The 24715-nt window shown below is 35.5% G+C and overlaps 3 protein-coding genes across 7 annotated transcripts in view; 2 read left to right on the top strand and 1 right to left on the bottom strand.

The window, feature by feature from the left end:
• LOC109095599 (ADP-ribosylation factor 1-like) overlaps positions 1 to 3954 on the top strand; it is a 6983-nt gene extending 3029 nt beyond the window's left edge. For both annotated transcript variants that reach the window (XM_042769652.1, XM_042769654.1), the window contains exons 4-5: positions 2457 to 2581; positions 2664 to 3954. In XM_042769652.1, the coding sequence (XP_042625586.1) occupies positions 2457 to 2581; positions 2664 to 2825 (287 nt within the window). In that variant the 3' untranslated portion in view covers positions 2826 to 3954. The remainder of the gene's footprint in view (positions 1 to 2456; positions 2582 to 2663) is intronic.
• On the bottom strand, positions 3452 to 13090 carry ca2h1orf35 (chromosome A2 C1orf35 homolog). Its single transcript, XM_042769636.1, is given in 10 exon segments — positions 3452 to 7466; positions 9935 to 10008; positions 10010 to 10061; positions 10213 to 10289; positions 10392 to 10464; positions 10710 to 10789; positions 10880 to 10925; positions 11008 to 11158; positions 12746 to 12811; positions 12814 to 13090. Coding segments are annotated over 10 exon segments (891 nt in total). The 5' UTR covers positions 12842 to 13090; the 3' UTR covers positions 3452 to 7222.
• On the top strand, positions 12227 to 24715 carry LOC109095024 (guanylate kinase-like). Of its 4 annotated transcripts, none has more exons than XM_042769641.1 (8): positions 12227 to 12383; positions 18946 to 19059; positions 19142 to 19183; positions 19591 to 19687; positions 21193 to 21331; positions 21404 to 21488; positions 21580 to 21665; positions 23212 to 24715. In XM_042769641.1, the coding sequence occupies exons 1-8, from the start codon at positions 12359 to 12361 to the stop codon at positions 23245 to 23247; spliced, it is 624 nt and encodes a 207-aa protein (XP_042625575.1). In that variant the 5' UTR covers positions 12227 to 12358; the 3' UTR covers positions 23248 to 24715. The 4 variants fall into 4 exon arrangements, with proteins under 4 accessions (XP_042625575.1, XP_042625574.1, XP_042625577.1 ...); XM_042769640.1 differs by lacking the exon at positions 12227 to 12383 and adding an exon at positions 13165 to 13336; XM_042769643.1 differs by lacking the exon at positions 12227 to 12383 and adding an exon at positions 16691 to 16873.

Raw genomic sequence — 24715 nt, 5'->3', positions numbered from 1 at the left:
ACTGTCTTTCCGTTTTGTGATGGTTGTGCATGAGTCCCTTGTTTGTTCTAAACACTTAAACTGAGAACTGTTCTTCAGAAAAATCTTTAAGGTCCTGCAGATTCTTCAGTTTTCCAGCATCTTTGCATATTTGAACCCTTTCCCAGCAGTGACTGTATGATTTTGAGATACATCTTTTCACACTGAGGACAGTTGAGGCACTCAAACACAACTATTAAAAAGGTTCAAACATTCACTGATGCTCCAGAAGGAAACAAGATGCATTAAGAGCCGGGGTGTGAAAACTTTTGGAATTTGCAGATGAAGGTAAATTGTACTTAATTTGTGTTCCGGGAAACATACAAGTATCTTCTGTTGCTTACGAAGGGCAAAAAAAATATATTTCAACAACAAAAAAATAAAAATTGGCCATCTTCATCGGGTTCAAAAGTTTTCACCCCCTCAGTTCTCAGTTTAACTGTTCAGAACAAACAAGAGACTCATGCACAACCATCACAAAACAGAAAGACAGTCATGGATCATGAGGGAACCAAACACAGTATTACGAACCAAGGGTTCACAAACTTTTGAATGGGCTTATTTTAATAATTTCAGCAATTTTTTTTGTCTTGTGGAATAAATGTAAACATCTTTTGTGTACAATATCTTACTTGGGACAGTACTAAATAAAAAAATAACATGCATTTAGTATGATCTCTCTTATTTTTTAAAAATTATTCACATTTTCACAGATTCTGCAAGGGGTTCCCAAACTTTCGAGCCCCACAGTAGTTGACTAAATACCACTTAAAATGAGTGTCTGCAAGAAGACTTAAAAATCTGGAAATTTTTAGGGATATGAAAAGAGATATTCTGATGAATGATATCAGAACAACCTTTTATTTATTGGTATTAAACATTTTAATCGATTCGTTCGAACAGCTGATTCATTCAGAAACAAAGCACAGTGACTGTCTTGATGGCCGTTTACACCAAAACACGAGTCACTGAATCACTGGCTCACTCGATTCGTTAAAAACGTGGATTCATTCAGTAACGAAACACAGCTGTGTTGCTTGGAGATGCACAAAAGTTCTGCTGCATCTTTGTTTGGAGCTATTGTAATTGATCGATATCGAGACAACATTGTGCCTAAAATCTAACACAACATTAACTTCTTGTTTACTGAACTTATTCAGTCATGCAGATATTCAAGAAGAAAAAAAACAGCACTGTTGCTCATGTGATATTACTAAACTACATATGATATAAATATAAGACAAAAACCAATACAGTGGCATTTTTTGGCCTCATACCTTGAATTTTGGCTTTATAGTTAAGCTGTGCCTGGAATAAAATATAAAGCGGTCATTATATAAAATGTTGTGTTGTGAGTTCCATTTTTAGCCCTTTTAGTCACTCACACCAGTTCAGTAAAGGGGTCATATGATGCAATTTCAAGTTTTCATTTCTCTTTGGAGTGTAACAAGCTGTTCGTGAATGGATAAGATCCCTAAAGTTGCAAAGACTAAAGTCTCAAACCCAAAGAGATATTCTTTATAAAAGTTAAGACTCGTCCAGGCCCTCCTAAAACGCCTCGTTTAAACACGCCACCACTTCTACATCACTGTGTGGGAAGATTTGCATAACGCCGCCCAGATGTTCACTCAAAGAAAGAAGACGTAACTTTTATTCTCTCTGTTGCCGGCAGCATGTTGTGGAGACATTGTGTGTTTCGTTGTGAAAGCGAAACTACTTTGTTTGTTCTTCCAAAAGAGGACATGACTAGAAATCAGTGGTTAAGTTGTATTTCAACACTGTTCCAGAACAGTTTAACACAAATATTCAGATGTGTGCTGTGCATTTAACTGAGGACTGTTTCCTGAACGTACAATGGCGACTGTTCTGACTTAAAACCTGTAAGTACGTTTTCATATTAAAAGAATTTGCCACTGATGATTCAAACGTGAGTTTTGAGCAGCGCAGAGTAGCGCTTGTTTGTCGTTTCTCAGATCACAAATGCAGACACGGTTTTATGTTTACGCGGCGTTATGTGCAACACATAAAAACACAGTATAAGTCACTATAAGCCATAATTATGTCCCTACTAGATGCAACAAATGCCTGGTTTGTAATAATTTTATTGATTTTTGTCTCGTCGCGCCAGGACATCACTATATAGTGAGGGGTGTAACATTTCCATCACACGCTTGAGGTATTCAGCCAATCACAACGCACTAGATAGCTGGCCAATCAGAGCACACCTTGCTTTTCAGACTGATGAGCTTTGTAAAAATTTGACGCGTTTCAGAAGGCAGGGCACAGAGGAGCAACAATAATGTACAGTATGTGGAAAATAATGTGTTTTTTGAACCTTAAACCACATAAACACATCGCATTACGCCAAATACACAACATAATTTTATTTTTAGCAACGTCATATGACTCATTAAATCTGCCTCTTTTTTTTTTTTTAGGTCTGATCTTTGTGGTAGACAGCAACGACAGAGAGCGTGTGAATGAAGCGCGAGAGGAGCTGATGAGGATGTTGGCTGAGGATGAGCTCAGGGAAGCGGTTCTGCTCGTGTTCGCCAACAAACAGGTGCTAGCAGCTTTCAGCTGACTACATGCACTTCTGTCCAGTTGTATGTTCTTACGCATTTGACAATGTGTTTATCCCACAGGACCTACCGAACGCCATGAACGCTGCAGAAATCACAGACAAGCTGGGGCTGCATTCGCTCCGGCAAAGGAACTGGTACATTCAGGCCACCTGCGCCACAAGCGGCGACGGCCTCTATGAAGGACTCGACTGGTTGTCCAGTCAACTGAAAAAACAGAAATAATGACCTCACTGTACTGATCTTCCTTCGTTCGATATTCTCAACACTTGCTTTACTCTTTTAAACAAACGGCTCATTTCAAACCCCATTAACACAGAAGAATATGGCCGTACAGCATGAAGAACACTGTCAAAGTGTTGCTTTCTTGTTTTAATGTAAATAGTTTTTGTTGGGAGACAGCTCTTTGAGCACCTTTATCCAAAATAGATTTAGTCTTTTTTTCCCGTTCTTATTGTTCGAGTCATTGGAGAGAGTTTTAAGAACGGCGCTTCTGCAAACTCTGTCAGGACTCATTTGAATTTTGCACATGAATTATTTTATTGTGCTCATAATAGATGTACTGTAAACGAAGCTGTTATGTTTGTCTTGAACGGAGTACAGGAAATCAGACACTACCTGCACATATAACGGTTCAGTTTTGAGGAAAACAAACCAAAAACGATCACACTGTAATCTCAGCGAAGGCTGAAGTGACCTCTAGCTTTACTGTCATGATGCTTTAGGAGCCACAGAACATATTTTTCTGTTATGAGATTCCCAAAACACAACAGATGTTTCGTTGTGAGTTTGTGGGAGAAATGTTGGTGTGGCTCAGGTTAGTCAAGGTTTGTAGTAGGGTAGAGTAAAACATTTTTAAGGGTACTGTTTCATGAAAACAATGTGACAATTTAAATGGAATTGTTTTACAAAAATAGGCATATTTAAAAAATATTTCTATATGCAAAATAATGCATTTATTTTATTTTTGGGTGACTGAAACATTGGTTTTACATGCATCCATGTTGTTTTGACGCACTGTTTAAGTGTTACTTTCTATTTCATATTTTGGACTGTTGTGCATGCATAAGTTATTTTTCACACCAAAACTATCTGTGGTGCCTTTACGGTAAACAGACTTGCGTTTCAGATTAACAAACTTCCTGGTCAATTTTAGGGATGGTGGTTTAAAAGTGACTTTATTATTTATCTTTTTCTCTCTCTTTCCCAATTAGCCTCTAATTTGGTAGACACTGATTACTTTGTGTTAAAATGATGTGAATCTCTTAGCAAATTGTTTTATAGTGTGACTCTTAACCTATGTTTTTTTACATTTTGACAGAAATGCACTGTAATTAAAGATGGTATAACTGGACTTACTGTTGCCCTCTTGTTATTCTGAAGCAGCTCTGAAATCAATCTTGACTGCATTGGCTTAAATAATTGAACAAGTTAGCTTATAACTCAAACAAATAAATTAACATGATGGTTAAACATTAGAATTTACATTAGTTTAAAAAAATGATCATCCTCAGTCCAAAACCTTATAATAAAGTTGTAATTTCTCTTTTTAGGGTCTACTAAAGCTAAATTGAAACCTAAGTACCTTCTGAAACTTGCTTTTGTATGTAGGGTTGTGTAGTTTAGTTGAAATTGTTTTATCACTTTTACACTCTTCGGACAAAAAAAAGAAAAACACACAAAAAAAAGCCTGCAACATGACAAACTATGAGAAAATGAACAATTCTGTACCACAACAAAATTGCATAATGTAAAATTTGTCATAAATTACAGTTATTAGTGGCTTAAAAATGGCTTTTTTTTTTCATTCCAGAAAATCCAGTTTATTTACTTGGAAGTGTGACGATAACATCCTTTATGTACCGTAGTATACTGGTACCAACTTGCTGCTTTCTCATGAGTATCTCTCATAAACGTCAACGGTTTTCCATTTACAACATGTTTTTGCAGCGTTGAGCAATGTAGCCAATCACAAACATGTCTTTCTATGACTATTCTTCACAGGAATACGAATGTTTAGATAGTATGTAATTGCCTATATTTTAACTATGAATTCAAATGGAATGATTTCACTGTAGAAAAAGTCTGAAATGTACATCTAAATCATGGGATTACTGAATAATAACCGGTGAATTACAGTAAGTATTTAAAAAATAATAATAATCTAGTAATATTAATAACATGTCACTCTGGTGTTTGTGCCAATTCTGGTGGCCCATCTTACGCCAAAGGTCTAACTTCACCTTTTTCCCCTTAAAAATACAAACTATACATTTTACAAATCTAAAAACAAACAAAAAAGACAATAAAACTTTCCTATTCGTAATATGCCATGGATCAGTATTTTCTCACAACTGATGCTATTCAGATAAAATGGCCATCAAATATGTTGAGATTTTGAGCAATCTATGAAATAAATTATAAACTGAAAGGGGAACGTCTTACCCTATAAATTCACAAATTATTAATTCTGAATGTATATACTACAGCCTCTAGTCTAGAAAGTTAACACTCTATTGCAGGGGTCACCAAACTCTCGCTCACGCTCAAAACTGCAATGAATGACATCCTGATAACCATAGCATTGAACAGGACAAAAATATGTCATAGATGTGCATTATGTTTACACGATGTGCTAAAAAAAACATTTTCTTTACATATTGTACGTACAGATGACAACATTACCAAAATGATCCATTCACAAAGACAACGTTCCTTTGGCCCGATTAGGCTGCCATGGATGATGCAGCCGAGCCAGTAATACATGGCAGGGAGGGCGTGATGGTGGGAAAAGGAGGGTGCTGCTCTCTTACAGGGTGGCTTTTGTTCAGCCCGCTCCTGCTGCTCCAGCAGATTGGGGTGTGTGTGTGGCACTCGGGCTTCCCTGGGTCTGGATTTTTGCACTTGTCTTTTGTCTGCGCTTTGCTCTTTTCTCGCACGGCCCTAGGTGCCAGACAACACAACGCCGCCTTTCACAGCGAACTCAATGCAAACGCAAACACTCCGCTCTATTATAGCCACAGGAGTACATTCAACACTCAAAATAAGAACCAAACAGATTGAGGAAACCATATTTGAAAGATTGCGGTGTTGAGGTGCATTGGAGATTCGACAACACCACACTGTAAAAGCATGGTTTATTTCACTAAACATACAAGAATAAAAAATGACCGTGTCTGCTATAATCAGGTCATATTTACGATGTTTTCTCCCCATGCATCGAAGACCAAGACGTGTCTAAGGTTACATTTCACTTTAAAATCAAAAGGAAAAAAGACATTAGATTTTAAAGCCTGTATTTAGAACTATTAACAGTTTTTGCATTGTGATTTTTTCATGACAAATTTTACTGCAAAGCTTCATTATATAGTTTTTTGTAATTCCAAATTTTCTGATTGCTGTAATAAAAGATTGATTTCTAAAATCAGAATTAGCACAAATTAAAGCACAGTTGTACAAAAGATTACTTATCAATCATTTTATTTGAGTAATTTTGAAGGGAATGATGTCAAAAAGTTTGATGGTCAATTTTAATAGCCTAAAAAAAGCTTTATTGTCATGAAGACATGTTTTGGACAAATTTCCTAATATGTAACCTTAAAAAGTACAGTTACTGAAGGAAATGCACTCACGCTTTGAGAGGGCTGGACACATGACGCTAATTATTCTGACAGTAAAGTTCACTCTTACAAGATAAATGTAATGTACTCAGAAATCCGCATTAGTCTGCTGTAATCACAACATGCTAAAAAAAAGTTATTCCTTTATGGTTTTTTTTTTTTTTTTTGGATACAGACGATGCCATCAAAATAACCCTGTTCACACAGATCTGCGAATTGACTAAAAACGCATTATTATGCATGCCGGGCCAGTAGGTGGCGATGTCACTCTGTAAATAAACATGACGCAAACATGTAATATGTATGCGCATGACATCACCGCTTTCACAAATTCACGTTTTTATAGTTTACACACAGATGATAATAGTATCATTTTTAAAAAAGTTTGAGGTGCACTGATGATTCGATGACGTCATGTCGTAAAAACATGGTTTATTTAATTAAACATATACAAGAATAAAAAGTGATCATGTCTGCTGTTTTCCCTTAATGCATCGAAGAGCAAAACATGTCCAGGTTACGTTTCACCTCAAAATCAAAGAAAAAAAACAAAACAAGAAATGAGATTTTAAAGCCTATATTTAGGACTATCGACATTTTTTGCATTGTGATTTTATTTTCATGACATTTTTCTTAATTTTACCCCACAATTCAAATTGTAAGTTTTTTGGCATTCCAAATTTTGATTAATTTTTTTTATTAAAATTTAAATCTAATTCCGTACAACAAACAGTGTATTAATCATTTGTATTTTAGTATTTTGGGGGAAAATGATGCCAAAAATTTTGATGGTCAATTTTAATAGCCTAAAACAAGCTGCATTTTCTTGAACCAAAATTTGCGGAAATGTGACCCAAGACATGTTCTGGACAGATTTCCTGAGATTCAGCCTTTAAAAGGATATGCTGTCTTGTGGCCTAAGTTCTCCAGAGTTTGACAAAGAGGCCAATCGGATCCATTCTCTGTGTGAGGAGGTGTGGTTAAAGGGGCGAAAGCGGGGCATCAGTCGTCTGAGCTGCTATCATGGCGCCGCCGGTAGCTTTGTGCCGCAGAGCCTCGACCAGCGCGGGGGCCGTCGGAGGACGAGTCTGTGTCGTGCCGGCGGCGGCGGTGCTGCTGAGTGGGGGTCAGGGGCCTGTGGTCAGCCTTTGGCCCCCCTCCTGAATGGCTGTCACGGGCTCCGGCTCCACTCTGACTGCTCCTTGATGGATTAGGACCGTGGTGGTCCCGGGGATCTTTTCTCCGCCTGGAGAGCACAAAACACACCTAGACAATCACGTTTAGTTCCGTTTGAGGGGACCATAGGTCATTGTTAGATTAATGGGTTATTAGATTGGGACAAGCTCAGTGGAAATAATCCATAAAGCGAGAGAAACCTATTCAAATATTAGAAATTATACTCCTTAACCAGCACCCCCACAAGTCAAACCCGAAATGACATGCCTGTAGCTCTTCAACCCTGACTGAAAAGTGATCATTTAAACAGAAATAAGAATTGAGAGGCTTGAAACAATGTTTTATCAAGTTCTGGTTTAAGTTTGAGGATAATTCTCACAAAGCTGTATTTTCTGCAAGTCTTTTGGTCAAGGACAATTTAAGACTCCAAGATTATCCTGAATATACACACCTAGGAACGTGTGAAAAATATTCCAGAAAGTAATTTTCAACTGTAAAAATTAATTTTTTAATTTCTTAATTTACAGTGTATAAGGTGAGTATAACAATTTGCATTTGTTTAGTGCTGTTATACAAAAAACTCTATGTGTGATACCAAACTGGACCACATGGAGATGCTAAAAGACCACTTTACCATCCGCCTTGACTGCATAGAACTACAAACATATGTGGAAACCACTGATCTATATAAATCTCTATTATAGATCAGAGGTTGTTAATTGTATGTGCTTTTCTTAAAGCCATCTTAGCATCAATAGTTTAGTGGCTTAAAATGAGTAAGAACTTAACGTGACGGAGACCTGTCACTCTCACCATTATATGTGCTTCCCTGGCGATCCGTTACCGTCAAATGCTCCAGCATCACGAACAATCAATGAATCCAAACTGACTGAGTGAATGATTCAGTGATGCGTTTTAACAGATGTTCACATGCTTCCTTCCTAAATCAATCAGCGGTTTTGAATGATTTATTGAATTACTCGCTCATTATGAAAGTAACTTGCTGCCACCTACAGGCCATTTTACTTTATTATTTATTTTTAGACATGTTAAAGGGATACTCCACCCCAAAATGAAAATTGTGTCATTAATCACTTACCTCCATGTCGTTCCAAACCTGTAAAAGGATGCGCTGTTTCTACGTGGTATTTTTTTTTTCTAATTTCGATTAATCATTCTAAAATATTCCTGACACTTCTATACATTCAGAAAGTCTCTCAGTGGAATTGCACACACACCAGCCACTAGTGATATTACACTACCGGTCAAAAGTTTGGGATCAGTAAGACATGTAATGTATTATAAAAAAAAACGTATTTTATGCTCATCAAGGCTACATTTATTTGATTAAAAAAAAAAAAAACAGTAATCTTGCAAAATGTTATTACAATGTAAAAGTTTCTATTTTAATATCCTTTAAAATAAAATGTATTTCTGTGATGCAAAGCTGAATTTCCAGCATCATGACTCCAGTATAAAAGTGTCACATGATCCTTCAGAAATCATTCTAATATGCTGATTTATTATTAGAATTATCAACAGTTGTACTGCCAAATATATTTTTGTAAACTGCGATACTTTTTTCAGGAATCTTTGATGAATAAAAAGTTAAAAAGAACAGCATTTATTCAAAATAGAAATATTCAAAAAAAAATATAAAAAAATTCAAAAAATTCAAAAAAAATTAACACAAAAAAAAATAACAAAAACTTAAACCACACTCAAAAAAATAAAGAATAAAAAGTTACTGACCCCCAAACTTTTGAACTGTAGTGTATATTGTTAGAAAAGGTTTCTATTTTAAATAAATGCTCTTCTTTTGAACTTTTTATTCATCATAGAATCCTGAAAAAAAGTATTACAGCTTCCAAAAAAATATTAAGCTGCACAGTTTTCAGCACTGATAATAAATCATCATATTAGAAGTGTTTTTGAAGATCATGTGACTCTGAAGACTGGAGAAATGATGCTGAAAATACAGCTTTAATCACAGAAATAAATTAGATTTTAATGTATATTAAAATAGAAAAATGCTATTTTACATCACAATAATATTTCACAATATTGCATTTTTTCCTGTATTTTTGATCTAATAAATGCAGCCTTGATGAGCAGAAGAAATCAAATCTTCGTTTTCATCTTTCAAACGTTCATGAAAATTAATTGAATGGGTATTTGATATTATAAAAGCAATTAAACTGGACTATTTTACCCATTATTTGTGTGCTTTTTTTATTTTGCTAACTGTTTTGGAGTATTAATGTTAAGGTAAATAAATATAATATAATATAATATTTTAGCCACAGTGTAATCATTTTCTTCAAACCAAACATAGTTCTTCGAAAAGAGTATCTAATAAGAAAAGAAACCAACTAAAAGATGAGATGAACTAAAACTAATATAATTGTGTTACAGCGCCCTCTTGTGAACAAACTGTGTTTATACCTCACAGAAGGAAATCTAATTCTCTAGGTTCATCGATTTATAAACCTCTTACAACAGTCTGTTTACAGGATGAACAAACTATAGACACTTTACCTTTTACTGCAGCTTTCAGAGTCTGAACCTGAAGAGTCACTTCTGCTTCTGTGTTTGCTTTTCTCTTTTTTCTTCCTTCTCCTTCTTACTTTTCTTCTCCTTTTTGCTCTTCTTTTTTCGGTCAGATCTGTAATTCACATCAGCACTCAACTAGATACCGTGGTCTTGGTAAGCAGTATCTGTTTTTATACTCTCATATTTATTCTATTCCACGTTTCAAAATGTTATGTTTGGCCATAAAAGACACCCCACACAAACACAAATGCAGTATATTGTACCTTTTATCCTCTTTATCGGCTCTGTCGGCCTCCTCGGGATTCTTACTGGCTTCTTGTGGTCTGTCAGCTTTGTGATGCTGAGAGTAAATCAAGATCAGTGATTTACGGTGCTTGTAATATTCAAACCATGACACATTCTCAGAATCAAATCAGCATCAACGCTATTAATGTCTACGTACCGTGAACACCGGCAAACCCATTTTTACTGCTTCTTTTTCTTGCTTGGAAAGCACCACTCCTCTCTGTCCAGCCCTGGACAAAACCCATTCATATTCAAACTCATGCCACGAAGTACACCGTGCAAAGTTTCGGATGTTAAAATGCGGGACCGAATCCCAAACTGTGATGTTTGACACCGTGATAAAACCTCTGAAGTGTTATATATTTAAAATCCAGCATGAATCAGCCTAATAAATAAGACACTTGAAACACCGTTACTGTGTCTTGAACTGGTAAAGAGAGGTCCAGATCACGTAAACTGGTCCTGAACGCTTTACCTGGAGCTCCCGAGCCCGGAGACCCGGTCCACGTCCCGTTCATCCGCCTCCCCTTCCCTCCGGCACACATCAGCGAGATCCTGCAGCAGGACACACACGCGTCAGAAACAGCGATGAGAGATGCTACAAATCACTGAAATGTCCTTGTTTGGATGTTTACAGATGCAAACCTCTTTGGTAAGACCAGTCGGTTGTCTCTTGATTGTTTTGTGACCGCTGAAATAGACAAAAATACAAAAACAATTAGGATGTTTGCTGGTTTTCTTCTGCACTTCCCGGATGAATCAATCAGACTTACAGTGCTGCTAGCATGGCCTCGTGCTCGGCCTCACGTACCGCTGCCATCTCCTGCTCTTTAGACAGAGGCACGCCGCCCTTCTTATCTTTGGCGTACCATGACAAATCCTTCCCTTTCTGCCACCGGCCAACCGGAGCCATGAGAGAATTCCCTGAAACAAACATCAACACAGGACCACACAGGGTAAATCTAACACAACCTGCTAAAAACACGTTTAGATCATCTTTCATCATATTTAAACATATGACCATCAGGACCATGACACATTTTCCTGAACATCAATCTTATTATCAGTACTGTAATGTTGAAAAATGTTATATTATCAATAGATTCTTGTAAAATTGGTTGTACTGCATTGATTCATGCAAAATTTAATTAAATAAAAATCATTTATGCCAGTTTTAATTAAAGAAAAAAAAAACATGCATTCCTGTAATGAGAATTATATTTATTTACATTATGGCAATAAGAATTTAGCAGAAAATTTGCTTAACAGTCATGAAATTATCATAATACAGTCCTACAAACAGATATTGAAATATATATATATATAAAATGTATTCGTTTTTATAAAATCTATTAGTTTTTATAAAACTACTAGCTGTCATGATTAGTTTTTATAAAACTACTAGCTGTCATATATATATATCCACATATACATACATATACATATATATATCTTATACACATACATTATATATATATATATATATATATATATATATCTGTGTATATATATAATAAGAAATGTTATAATTAGCTGAATAAAAAGCTTGTTTGAATATCTTATTTCAGCTGAACGATTATTTTTTATAGGAATCAGTACACCAGACTGACACTGACCTTCTGACTGAGAGACAACATTTAATTTTAGTTTCAGTTTACTATAATAATAACCCTGCATGGAAGTGAGGAATCAGTACACCAGACTGACACTGACCTTCTGACTGAAATAAAACAAAAGGTCAGTTGGATGTCTTGGAAAAAAAAAAAAAAAACACACAACAAAGTTTCTCATGAATAGAAAAAAAAAAAAGGGTTTCTCATGAATATTAAACAGGTTGCGTAACATTTGCCCAGTAGGCCTCACTGACGTCAACACGGCATATTAAATATTCATAGGCCTGGCCCGCGCTCAGTAATATTAATGAGCTACGCACGCGCTCTAGGCTGAATCCTGAAGGCGGTTACCACGCAACGCCCGCAAAACCTCATTAATATTCAGAAGCGCAGCCTCCGCCATAGTAGGATCTGTAGAGTACCACTCTGGTCCCTAAACTAGAGAGTTCAACACGTCTACACCTACAAAACCCACCGCTGCGTCCAACACACACAACAAGCAGACGCTGTAATGAGAGATCCCGCCAAGCAGAAAGGTAGGAAATTCTGCGTTTACACTACAGATGTGGAAACTTAATTCTGCAAAGAGACTTTAACACAGCGTCACCCCAGAAGACATTATAAACTAACGTTACACGTCTACTCACAACTACCATTCCCATAAGCGTACTCTATATGTTTTTAACTTAAACTAAAACCACCACACCTACAAAAAAAAAACACAAACAAAAAACATCAACTCCAACTATAATAATATACTATTAATTAATTCAAGTGTGTAAAGTGCAAAATAAGTCGTGCTTATATGAACACAATCGCATGTTTGGTGATTGTTTAACGTATAGATCACACTGAGTTGCTAGCCGAGGCTAGCGCTGCTAGCGCGATCGATGCTCACCCAAATAGTTCTCTCTGTGTTTGTCCACTTTCACATCGTCCCAGTTGAACTGGTCTTGACCCCCCTCACCCCTCCAGATCTCGACGAGCCGAACATGACTTCTGCTCACCCAGACACACTTTCAGCCTCCTAAAAGCGCGCAGAGATGTTATACACGTGTTTAGTAGAAGACCCAGGCCTTAGTTTACCACAACATCCGGGAAACCGCCTGCCTTTATTTTATAAATCCGGCGTGAAGCGCTTTTTTTAATCACCACGAATACTATCTGTTCGACTCCGCTCTATTCAGTACGACGTGACAAAAACGATTCTTTCTTTTTAAATCGTGCGTGTTCCTGTATAAGAATGTGTGATGTCAACATCATGTGCCGTTCGGAGCGGGTTCAGAATCAGAACGCGGATGTTCTAAAGATCTGCGAGATGCGTGTCGCCTGCTGATGACGCAATCGAGGCACCAGTAATGGCTCTCATGCGAAAACCAGTCACCTGAGCGAGAGAGGAAGATTATAAGCGAAGGGAGAAAGACATTCTCCTCGTGTTTGGTCTGGTTTTCCCCAATGTATGTGAGGTTTATCTCCAGGTTTTTTTCAGGTGAGTTTAAACGAGCTATAGCTTTAAATCATATGTGATGGTCGCCAGTTGCATCATGATACAGTAAAGAAGTTATGAAGTGCTATTGTGATTTAATTTGATGCTTTTTTTATTCTCGTAGCTGGTTTTATTCATCACGTTCGGTATGTTTCGAATTAAACTTACTGCATTTTTATTTAACCCAATGCATGTAATACATGTGATGCACTGTGCAAGCTAGTATTTAGTGTACAGAGTGTAAATACAGAGTCGTGCATGGATAGATTTATTTATAGTTGGGTTTGAAAATATAGAAGCTGCACGCGGATGTCCAAAATACTCGAAAACTACTCGTGAAAACGTTTCTGGTTTGCATTTTTCTAATTTAATATAACAGAAATGTATTTTAACAATGCATATTGTCAGCCTGACTTCTCCTCCTAAATAAGATGTGGGGATGAAGCTGAGCACAGAGGAATTACAGGACTATACTTTTGATCACTTGAGGGATTTCTGTCCTTGTGTCCTTCAGGTTTTGTTTTTTTAGGAAATTTTGTAAGAGCTAGATTAACCCTTGTTCTGTGCTGGAAGTCCTGAAAATTCAGTGATCTGAGCTTATGCACCCTCTGTTCATGAATATTGCCAGAAATATCCACAAAATAGGCCTTTTTTTTTTCTCAATTTTTTTTCCTCAATAACTGATGTGCATGCTCAGATCATTGACGATTTAAAAACCTGTGCTAATTGATAAAAAAAAATTAGCTGAAAAAAATAAATAAACTGAATCCAAGATGTGGTGATAATACAGTATAATGTGAAACTTGCAAGCAATTTTATTTTTTTTTTTTCTTCTTTTTTTTTTGTAGACCAGTCAACAGCACAAGTGTGATAAGGTGGGGGTATCCCAGTCCAATGAAATAACATTTTTTAGGGACATGTTATACCCCGTGCAATCAGAGTCAGCAATCTTTAGTCCAATGAAATAACATTAACTGGTATTTTCAGGAAAAAAATAAAAATCCTCTCTAGGTCAAAATGGCACAACATGAGGGTTAAAAAAGCAAGATGCCCTGTTGAAATATATGTCAAATATAAGGTTTATTTGAACCGCAAAGGTGAAACGTATGTTAAAATGATTGTGACATGAACAAATGCTCCTTCAGCGCCTCAGGAAGCGTCCTCTCAGTGTGGTAAGAGAACTGAGAGTGTCCTTTAAGATCAGTGTATGGGTCCCGGACTGAAGGACTGAGGAGCAAGGAAACGAGGAAGCATCTGTTTGAGTTTTGAGAAATCATCTTGTGACCTTGAAGACTTTGAAATGTAGCGCATCTCTTATCTCTGACTGACGCCGGCCCAAACTGGTCACATGTCGAGAGGTCGCACCGGATGACTTGCATTAAGTCACACGTGAAGCTCATTTATTATGAGTGTGTGTTTAATTAGACATCTCGTGACCGCTTGTGATGGAGAGGCTCGGACGGTTTTATTGAATCAGATGATGTTGTCGCTTGCGTGTGATTCCAGCTGTTTTTAATGTAGTGTGACATCCAGCTGTGGTGAATTATGCAGCTCGCTTGAATTCAGTGTGTATGGAAACGCTGTCCTGTGACCCGTGGCTCTGAAAAAGAGCCGTTTGGACTTCAAACCCTTTACCTTCAAGTGCCTCATGTCACTCGCAGCTGTGTTTGCTCGGAGACCTCACCTCAGCGCTCGCTGGAATAAGACGCGAGGCTATTTTAAATCATTAATCATCATTTAAATGCCATTTTAGGATTTTGCATTGTCACGTTAGATGTCGTGCTTTGTGATGCTGTTTAATAGTTACATGCACTGGTGGATAAAGTACACAAAGCATTCATTTAAGATTAAATGCATGTAAAGAAATATTACTCCAAAGTAAATAGAGCTTAAGTAAAGTACTTATTTTAATAGGTTCTGTTAACATAATTATAATTAATACATAATGAATTGATTATTAAATTAACTTAATATGGGTGTAATTTAAAATTTATTTAATAAGTTGAAGTAATTAAAAAAATTAAGCAGTTGATATCTATTTCCCAGCATGCTTTGCAAATGACTTGATTAGGAGATTTAATGTTTAAAAGGTTTTAGACTTGCTGACTGTTTTTATTTTAGTAAAGGAAAGGACCTATTAGTATTTAAAGGGATAGTTTACACAAAAATTCTGCTGTTGAAAATAAAAGAAGATATTTTGAGGAATGCTGGTACCCATTAACTTCTATAGTATGGGGGAAATACTGTGGAAGTCAATGGGTACCATCAAGTGTTTGGTTAGGAACATTCTTCAGAATGTCTTCTCTTGTGTTCAACAGAAGAAAGAACCTCAGACATGAGGGTGAATAAATGATGAAGTTGTTATAGCTCAAAGACTGATGCAAACTGTAAACACTTGTCTTTAGTGAGTTCTACATCTCAGAATACCTCTTCATGGAGAGAGTGGTCTAGTGCCGCAGTCATACAGATACGGATAGAGCTGAAATAGAGTTCAGACTGACATAATTATGAATGATGAGTCCTGAACAAACAAAATATGCCATACAGTATTTAAAAAAGGAGGAAAAACAAAGTGTGTAAATGTGTGGTGAATAGTGTAAACATAAAATATAAAAATCAGCATTGCATGGTATAGATTTGATAGTGTAGATACTCGTTTAATTGTCAAGAAATAATATTGCAATGAGAAATTAAAAATAAAAGGATTTTTCTAAAAATAAGCAGTTCTGAATGCAAAGTAATTGTTCTTTTCATTCTGATTTTGGACTGAAGTGTGAGCTATTTTGTGACATTGACTCGCCTTTTTGTAGCTTAAAGTTATTTGAATTAATTTATGCATTCTTTGAATAATTCAGTGGCTCAATGGGAAATATCATAATTCAGAAGTGATGGTGTTTTTTTTGTGTCTGTCAGTTAGGGCTGCACGATTATGACAAAAATCATAATTGTCGATTATTCCCTTGAAATTGTAATTGCGATTTATTAATTACGATTATCACAATTTACATTGAATGAAGTTTACACCATTGTTTGATGCAACTGCATGCCGTATTTTTATATGAAAATAAACTGTCTTAGTGCTTTTCTATAGTATTAAGCCTCGGATGTTAACTATACATTGGATTGGTTTCTTCTTAAAATGATAAAAAAGTAAAAATATGAATGGTATTGAAATGTTACACTGAAACTAAAATTAAAATAATGGGAAAAACCCTTAAGATAACATGTAGAAAAAAAGAAAAGTGCATCTTAAGCACACAGAATAACATAAGTAGACTTTGAACGATTAATTGCCGCTTTGAACGATTGCGTTTTCCACAGAAGTTCGATTAATCGTGCAGCCCTGCTGTCAGAGCTGAGTCAGTGTGCTGTAATGTTTTGATGCATGGCAGTAACTGGTGTAAAGAAGGCTGGGCTGGGTCTGATGGGTTTGGTTTCCACTGAGCTGATGTTATCTGCAGGCACACACGCAAACATTCAGATCACACGGAGCACTCTGCGTGTTTCAGTTTCATTTACACACGTTAACACTTGAGCAAGGTAAGCAATACAAATACAGAGCTTGGATTGTGACCTAAATTTACTTCTCGTTATTAATAATGCATTGAAATATTGTTTGAATGCTTAAATATAAACTAAGGAGAGCAGTATTGGCAGTTAACCCATTTGTGCCCAAATCTTTCTGAATGGTTTCATGCATGTAGTCATATTAATAGTGTCCTATGTGAACATGTTCTGCATTTATTTTCCCCAGGCTTTAGTATTTATTTTTTTTTTTTCTTGAAAATTTTTTATGAATATGCTCAAATGGATTAACCCTAACAAAAGTTCTTGATATTCATGAAATTATTTTAATTTTTTTTTAAAAATGCATGATTATTTAAATAATTATCATGTGTAGGCAACACCCATGATTGTTTGTTTATTTATTTACTTGTTATTGAACATTCATTCTTAGAAGTGTGTTAGTTAAATGAAAGTAAATAAATAAAAATAAATAAATAATAACAATAATAATAATAAAAGGTGTACCTGAAAGAAAATTAAGCATTTTTTTTAGGCTTATAGTGTTCAATGGCTGACTGTTGTAGGTGATTTCATATAATAATGTAAATGTAAACTCATTACTTGTCTGAATTTCAACATTATAATGGAATCATAAGCTACTAGTCATAAAATGAATTAGGGTCCTTGACCAATTAGAAAGAAACGCATCCAAACTGGTTAAAGGGGCCTCGATATTTTGCTCCTTACGAGACATAATGTTATAAAGAGAGAAAAAGATGATCTGCATCAGTTAATCCCATGTGTTAGCTCTTTATCTTTCCATTCTTCCTTTTGTGTGACTGCCTGAAGTGTGTAAACTGCTGAATACCTTTTTTTAAATCTTGAAATCCTTTATTGTTTGTTTGCTGCATGTCACTGAGAAATAAAACATGGATAACGTCTAGAAAAAAGACATAACATCTAGAAGTTTTATGAAAGAAACACCATTGACATTATCACTAGCATGTCAGTTTCTTAATTGATTTTCTTTAGAAAAAAAAAAAGTTTAATTGCTTCTGTGTGTGTGTGTGTGGTGTGTGTGTGTGTGTGTGTGTGTGTGTGTGTGTGTGTGTGTGTTTAGTTTTCCACTATCACACTCATTAAATGCATGCCGATTGGTAGGTTATTGGTTCAGCTGAATGTAATGACTCAGTACAGGATCTGTAGTTTTCCACTATCACACTCATTAAATGCATGCCTCATCTGATCTAATTACCGCCATTCAGAGCTAACGAGCTGTTGCTCCAGGCCTGCTGGAACATGTTGAGGAAAAAACATCCCTGTCCACCCTTATATATAGTTACATATGTTTAAAATATGATTTAAAAAAAAAAAAAAAGACGTGTCTTATGCTCACTAAGGCTGCATTTAGTTGATCAGAATTAAAGTAAAACATGTAATATTGTAAAATATAATTACAATTTAAAAGATCTGTCTTCTGTTTTAATTTATTTTCAGATGTAATTTATTCCTTTAACAGCCAAGCTGAATCCTCAGCAGCCAACATTTGAAACATTTGTGCTGTTTTTATGAAATGCTTGTGTGACATTCAACAATCAAGGGTTTGTGAGGCAAGTAAGATTAAAAAAAGAAAATAAATTAATACAGTTATTCAGCAAAGACGCATTAAATTGATTAAAAGTGACAGTAAAGACGTTTATAATGTTTCTGTTTTAAATAAATGCTGTTCTTTTGAACTTTCTATTCATCAAAGAATCCTGATAAAAGTGTATCTTTTTTTTTGTTTGTTTTGTTACAATTTTTCAACATTGATAATATTAAGAACTATTAATAATTGAGAAACAATAATAACTGAGCAGCAAATCAGCATATTAGACATTAAAGACTGGAGTAATGATGCTGAAAATTCAGCTTTGATCACATTGTCATTTTTAACAATATATTTTACAATATTAAAGTTTTTAGTGTATTTTTGATCGTATAAATGGAGCTGAGGTGAGCTTAAGATTCTTCTTTCAGAAGCAGATCAGTACTTTGTGATTTGTTTGGTAAGGGAGTGAAAGTGAGTTTATTCTGAAGGTGTGTTCTCTGTGTGTCTGGTGCAGCGATGGCTGGACCGAGGCCTGTGGTGATGAGCGGACCGTCTGGAGCTGGCAAAAGCACTCTGCTGAAGAAGCTGCTCACGGAGTTTGAGGGTGTATTTGGCTTCAGCGTTTCCCGTGAGTCACACACTCAAGCACAAATGCTGTTCTTAAGTGGATACCAGAAAAATTAAAATAACCGAGAACAATCTTTTACCAGATACGACGCGAAGCCCCCGTCCAGGAGAGGAGGAAGGCAAAGGTTAGGCTTTGATCTTGGGTGCTTCTGAAAATATCTTTTGCATTATCTTCTCTGAACCAAACCCAGCAAGCATTAAATGACACGACTAGTACAACAGGATCAAATCTTAAGGCCTGTTCAAGACAATTAAACATTTTAATTTGAGTGAACAGCAGTTTATGTGACTGTTCAGGCCAACATAAACATTCACATGAGTGCAATCATTTTTTTTATACAATAATATTCACGCTTTTGGTTGCATGCCCAGAGCCACTGCTGTTACATAAACTGTTACGTAAAAGCACGTGACATAATAGCGATTAAAAAAATCAGAATGGCTGTTTGGCTTTGTTTCTTCTCCGTGACATGTGGGTTTGTGTGTGTTTTTAATGATCGCCATACTGACACACATATCATCTTTTTTTCAGACTATCATTACGTTTCCAGGGAAGTGATGAAGGCAGCCATAGCAAATGGTGAATTTATCGAAAATGCTGAATTTTCAGGGAACATGTATGGAACAAGGTACAGTCCTCCTCATAAAGAGTCTTGTGTTTATATGTGAAGGTGCATCGCTGACATCCTTCTTTTGATACTAATATCATTTCTAAAAAAGATTTTGCCGTTTCTGAATGGTTTTGTGACGGGGGTGTCCTGCAGAGTTTAACTGCAACACACTTTACTGGAATTTTCGAGACCTTGATTAGCTGACTCAGGTGGGGTTGACCCTGCGTGGATGTTTTTTTATTTCAATTAAATACTTGATAATGTTTTTTTATTTCACATTTTGTATTTTTAGGGGATTTTATGGTATTAAATTTTATTTATGGAATAGTTAAGATCCATTTATTGCCTGTTAATGGTTTTGAGCATTGACCTGAAAAATTAATTTCCCATAAATCTTGAATGCTTTGGAGCACAAACTTAAGTTTCATCTCATTTAAAAAATTTTTTTTGTTTTTTTTTTAAAAGACACTTGGAAGATTATTACTGAAGAAAATATCAAAAATCATGTTTTTTCATTGTACATTTGCAATTAATCAAAATGAATCAAACTGCAGTTGGATTATTTTGATTAGGTTAAAAAATAACAAAAAAATTACAGCTAACTAACACAATAAAAACAACATGATTACATAATAACAGACATGATTTTTTTAAATAAAAAAGTTATCTATTTTTGCAAATAAACTCTTCATATGCATACATACAATAATTTTTAAGAAATCTGAAAAATGCACAAAATACTATTTTTAAATTTGATATGAAATATAAAATGTTTTACCTTCAAACTGTGTGCAAATCAAAGCCCTATATCTAAACAAGTTGTGTTTTTTAAATTTGAGGTTGATATCTCAAAAAATGCACTTTCAGTACCAAACGTTTCCATTAGATGAAATTTACTCCCTATTAATTTCCAAGTGTGGCTATTTTTGTTTTCAGGACCATTTAACCTTTTTTTGTTTTTTTGTATTGTGTGTGTGTGTGTATTTTTTTTTTTTTTTTTTGGTATGTGTTTGTGTGTTCACATGGCAAGCGCCAAAACCTTTACCAAGTTACGTAAAAAAAAAAATCTACAAAAAAACACAAATTTTCAGTCAAAACTGAGCAAACAGCACCAGAGGGTTAATAAGGTTTGGAGCCAAACTCTGCAGGACAGCAGCTCTCCATGAACAGGTTCACAAACGCCTGATCTTTAACTTTTTTGATAACACATTTGTTAGTGTTGTCACGATTGGGTCATTTTACTGACTCTCTCATTCAATTCATTTCATCAAAATTTAGTTGATTTGACTGCCACTAAATATTACATCATATTACATTATCTCGATCATATTCTGAATTAGAAATTATAATGTAGCCAAAGATGAGTACCATAAATGATTAGTTTACCTCCCGAGTCTTTAGTTTATTATAGTTCATTCATAAACCACCCATCACTAATGTTTGTGTTCAAACTAGAGAAATACTGCATGTATGCAGAAATATGTGTGGAATTGTGACTAACACTGTCTTTGCCTCGTTCACAGTAAAGCAGCTGTTCAGGCTGTTCAGGCCAAAAATCTGATCTGCATTCTGGACATTGACATGCAGGGAGTGAAGAACATCAAGAGAACCGATCTCAACCCCATCTATGTGTCCATCCAGCCTCCGTCAATGGAAATCCTGGTGAGAGATCCTGTAAATCATCTCCAGATGGTCCGCTTCTTCACGTTTTAATCTAAAACGTTATGTCTTTAGGAAAAACGATTAAGGGATAGAAAAACTGAATCTGAGGAAAGTTTACAAAAGCGTTTACATGCAGCCAAAGTTGACATGGAAATAAGTAAGTGTCCGTTCCTATGTGGATTATTTTTAATTAAATATTTGATTTAAATCTGGAATAGCATGCTAACTTTCATATACCCATATTTCAGGCAAAGAGCCGGGTTTATTTGATGTGGTGATTACCAATGATGACCTTGACGTAGCGTATGGGAAATTAAAACATGCTGTTCTTGAGGTAAATATTTTCCAGTGTAAATGTCCATCAGAACGCAAAGCACCAGTGTCAAGATAAATACTTGCTCCCATAAAATTTGGATTGTGGAATGGTGTGAGATTTTGATGGTATAAAAACATGCACAAAAATACAACTCTGTCACAGTATCAGGATGCGAGAAGTTACATTTTTTAATAGACGATCCTCTGGTAAACACAGAGACATATTTCAGTTAAAACCAGTTATTTACTTAAAAAAATTTATTTAAAACACTTATGCATTTTATAGCTTATTTATTATTTTCCCATAGTGCATTCTATTTTCTGTTGTTGTTTTTATTTCTTAACAAATGAAGTGTATGACGGAAGCCCGTACCAGCACGGGACAGAAAAATAAGAAATATAATTGCGACTTTTTATCTCACAGTTACGAGTTTATATCTTGCATTTCTGACTTTATATGCACGGCTGTGATTTATAAAGTCAGAATAGTGGGATATAAACTCGCAGTTGTGAGAAAATGTCAGTGGTGAGCCGACTTTTTCCCTCAGAATTGGACTTATAAATCCAATTTGCAAGTTTATATCTCACAATTCAGAGAAAAGGGATATAAGCTCGCAGTTGTGAGAAAGAATCAGAATTGTGAGATACGTTGCAATTATATTTCACTTTTTTTTATTCCATGGTGGAAACAAGCTTCCATAATGTATTCCATCTAAATATTCTAAAACAATTATGGTTATATAATAATTATGGATATAATTGTAATTCCGATTATTAATCACTATTTACATTGAATGATGTTTATAACGTTGTTTGAATCCATTTTTTTAGATCTGAAGAACGTTTATTGTTTTTCTATATTATTAAGCCTAAAATGTCAACTATACATTGGATTGGTTTCTTCTTTAAAAAAAAAAAAAAACATACTAAAATTAAAACAATGCAAAAACCCTTAAGATTATCCGTAGAAAGAAAAAACACATCTAAAGCCGGCAGAATAACGTAAGTGAACTTTGTACGATTAATTGCCGCTTTGAACGATTACGTTATTGTCGTATCTGTAATTGTAATCGCGATTAGAAATTCCGTTAATTGCGCAGCTCTACAATGCCGCAAGCGCACAGCGGGTCATGTGACAAGAACCAACCAATCAGCTTCATCCTTTCCTGTAACAACGTTGAAAGCTCAGCCAAGATGAAGGAACAGCTGATCATATCTGTATACGGATAGCCATTTTCCGCACAAGCACAAGCGTCCGAAAGCTGTGGGAAAAAAATGAGAGAGCGGCGCTCCTAGAGTTTTTCCACGCATTTTTAGACGCAATATGTGAACGGCCCCTAAAGCCGAATTTAGACATTTTCATTTACACAATTTTCTCTCCTAATTCAGTGCATCTAATGTAATTTATTTCCTCTACTTAAATTTTAGGGGGGAAAGAATTATTGTAAAAAGTCTATGAGATAGTCCTGTTAAAATCCCTCTGGTGTCTTCCTTCACCTGTATAACCGCTATCTGTGAGGATATTTCCCTCGCTAAGCTCCACATGGTTTCTCTTCCTCAAACAGGAGATCCAGAAGGTCAGAGATGCCAACAAATCGTAGACGAGAGCACACCTGCTAACCACAGACCTCTCCGTTCACCTCCAGCTTCAGCAGGACGATTTCAGACCGCTACATTCCTCCGAGAAAGACTTTCTGAGGCTCAGTCGATACTCCAACACCGCTGAACCTCGTATATACTCATTAGTATACGGTGCAGGCTAGTTTTATATATTCCAGGTTTGTTTTGTTCCCCACATGGCTACGTTACGTAAACATGTAGATTTAACCAAGAAACACTCTAAACTCCTCGTTTCTGTTTTGATATTTCTTTATCTTTCACATTTTTTATGACAATAGACATGGTAGATTTTATATATCTAACTGGCATGTTCACTAATTTATTGTAGTTGTTTTTTCTATGCTGATATTTTATAACATCTCATTCTTTGCAGCTTTCCGTTCTCACTCAGAGCTATTATCTGCACATATGAGCAGTGTGCTACACCTGCTTTCATTCGTATAATTGCATCTGAACGTCTGACAGCGTACGAGTCCAGTAAAGCCTGCTTTCTTAACTAATAACGAATTCTTAAATGACGGAGCTGGTTGCGTCTCATCTGCTGGTGTCTTGAAATGCCTAATCATGTTTTGCATACACATTACATGCATTTAGCTTTGTAAATAAGATTGCATTTCACTTTAATATGTTTACCAGCTTTGAAAGTTTTATTAAGAGTTCGAAGGCAATACAGGCTTTGTTTCAGACTCCGAGTTTTAGTGTACTTCTAAACACAGCCACAAGTCTTTACAGCTTTAGGACACATTGTTTATTAAATTAAATGTGACCATCAAATCATATAAAAAAAACATAACAATACATAATCTAAAAGTGTAGATTACAGGCACTATTCTTTTTATCTTCTTCCCTAATTTGAACTACATTACACTGTTATGTTTATTAACAATTGAAACATAATAGAAGTAACAAATCTAAACAATGGATTGTCATCTGATCTAATGATACGGAGTATTTTCACATGATAAAATACATGTGTAACAATAGTTTTGAGTTTTAAAACAGGCTCTTGTGTGCATCAGAAGAAACTTTATATTTGTTTCTCCCAAAGTACTGTATGTCCATTGAGAAAGATGTAATATAATTTAACTTGTGATGCACAGACATACAAATCAAACGTGACTTTTATCAAAATGGAACCAAGGTTTTCTCCGAGGAACCCAAAAGACCGGACACCAGCTGTTTTTGACATGTAGAGCAATCCTGTGTGTGTGTTGCATTTATTTGTGATGTCTTTATTTTAAATATGGTTGATGTCTGGCTAGCGTTTGGATTCTGCTGTCTCTTACAGATCCTGTTTTGTTAAACATTTAGTTTGTGGTGTATGTGAAATCTGAGGAATGGAGTTAACGTCTCAAAACAATGTCTAAACTAAATGTCACTGTTTTCTTTCTTTCTTTTTTTTTATTCTAAAACTATTTACAAGTGTAATAAATCTACACCGTTACAGTG

The sequence above is a fragment of the Cyprinus carpio genome, chromosome A2 (genome assembly GCF_018340385.1).
Source record: "Cyprinus carpio isolate SPL01 chromosome A2, ASM1834038v1, whole genome shotgun sequence".
NCBI lineage: Eukaryota > Metazoa > Chordata > Actinopteri > Cypriniformes > Cyprinidae > Cyprinus > Cyprinus carpio.
This window is presented reverse-complemented; position numbering and strand designations above follow the sequence as displayed.

Excerpts from the sequence above, each read along its gene's own strand:
- LOC109095024 (XM_042769640.1), top strand. The coding sequence starts at position 13,303 with ATGTATGTGAGGTTTATCTCCAGGTTTTTTTCAG. Across the intron at positions 19,688-21,192 it reads GGGAACATGTATGGAACAAG|TAAAGCAGCTGTTCAGGCTG; the intron begins GTACAGTCCTCC and ends CCTCGTTCACAG. Across the intron at positions 21,666-23,211 it reads TAAAACATGCTGTTCTTGAG|GAGATCCAGAAGGTCAGAGA; the intron begins GTAAATATTTTC and ends TTCCTCAAACAG.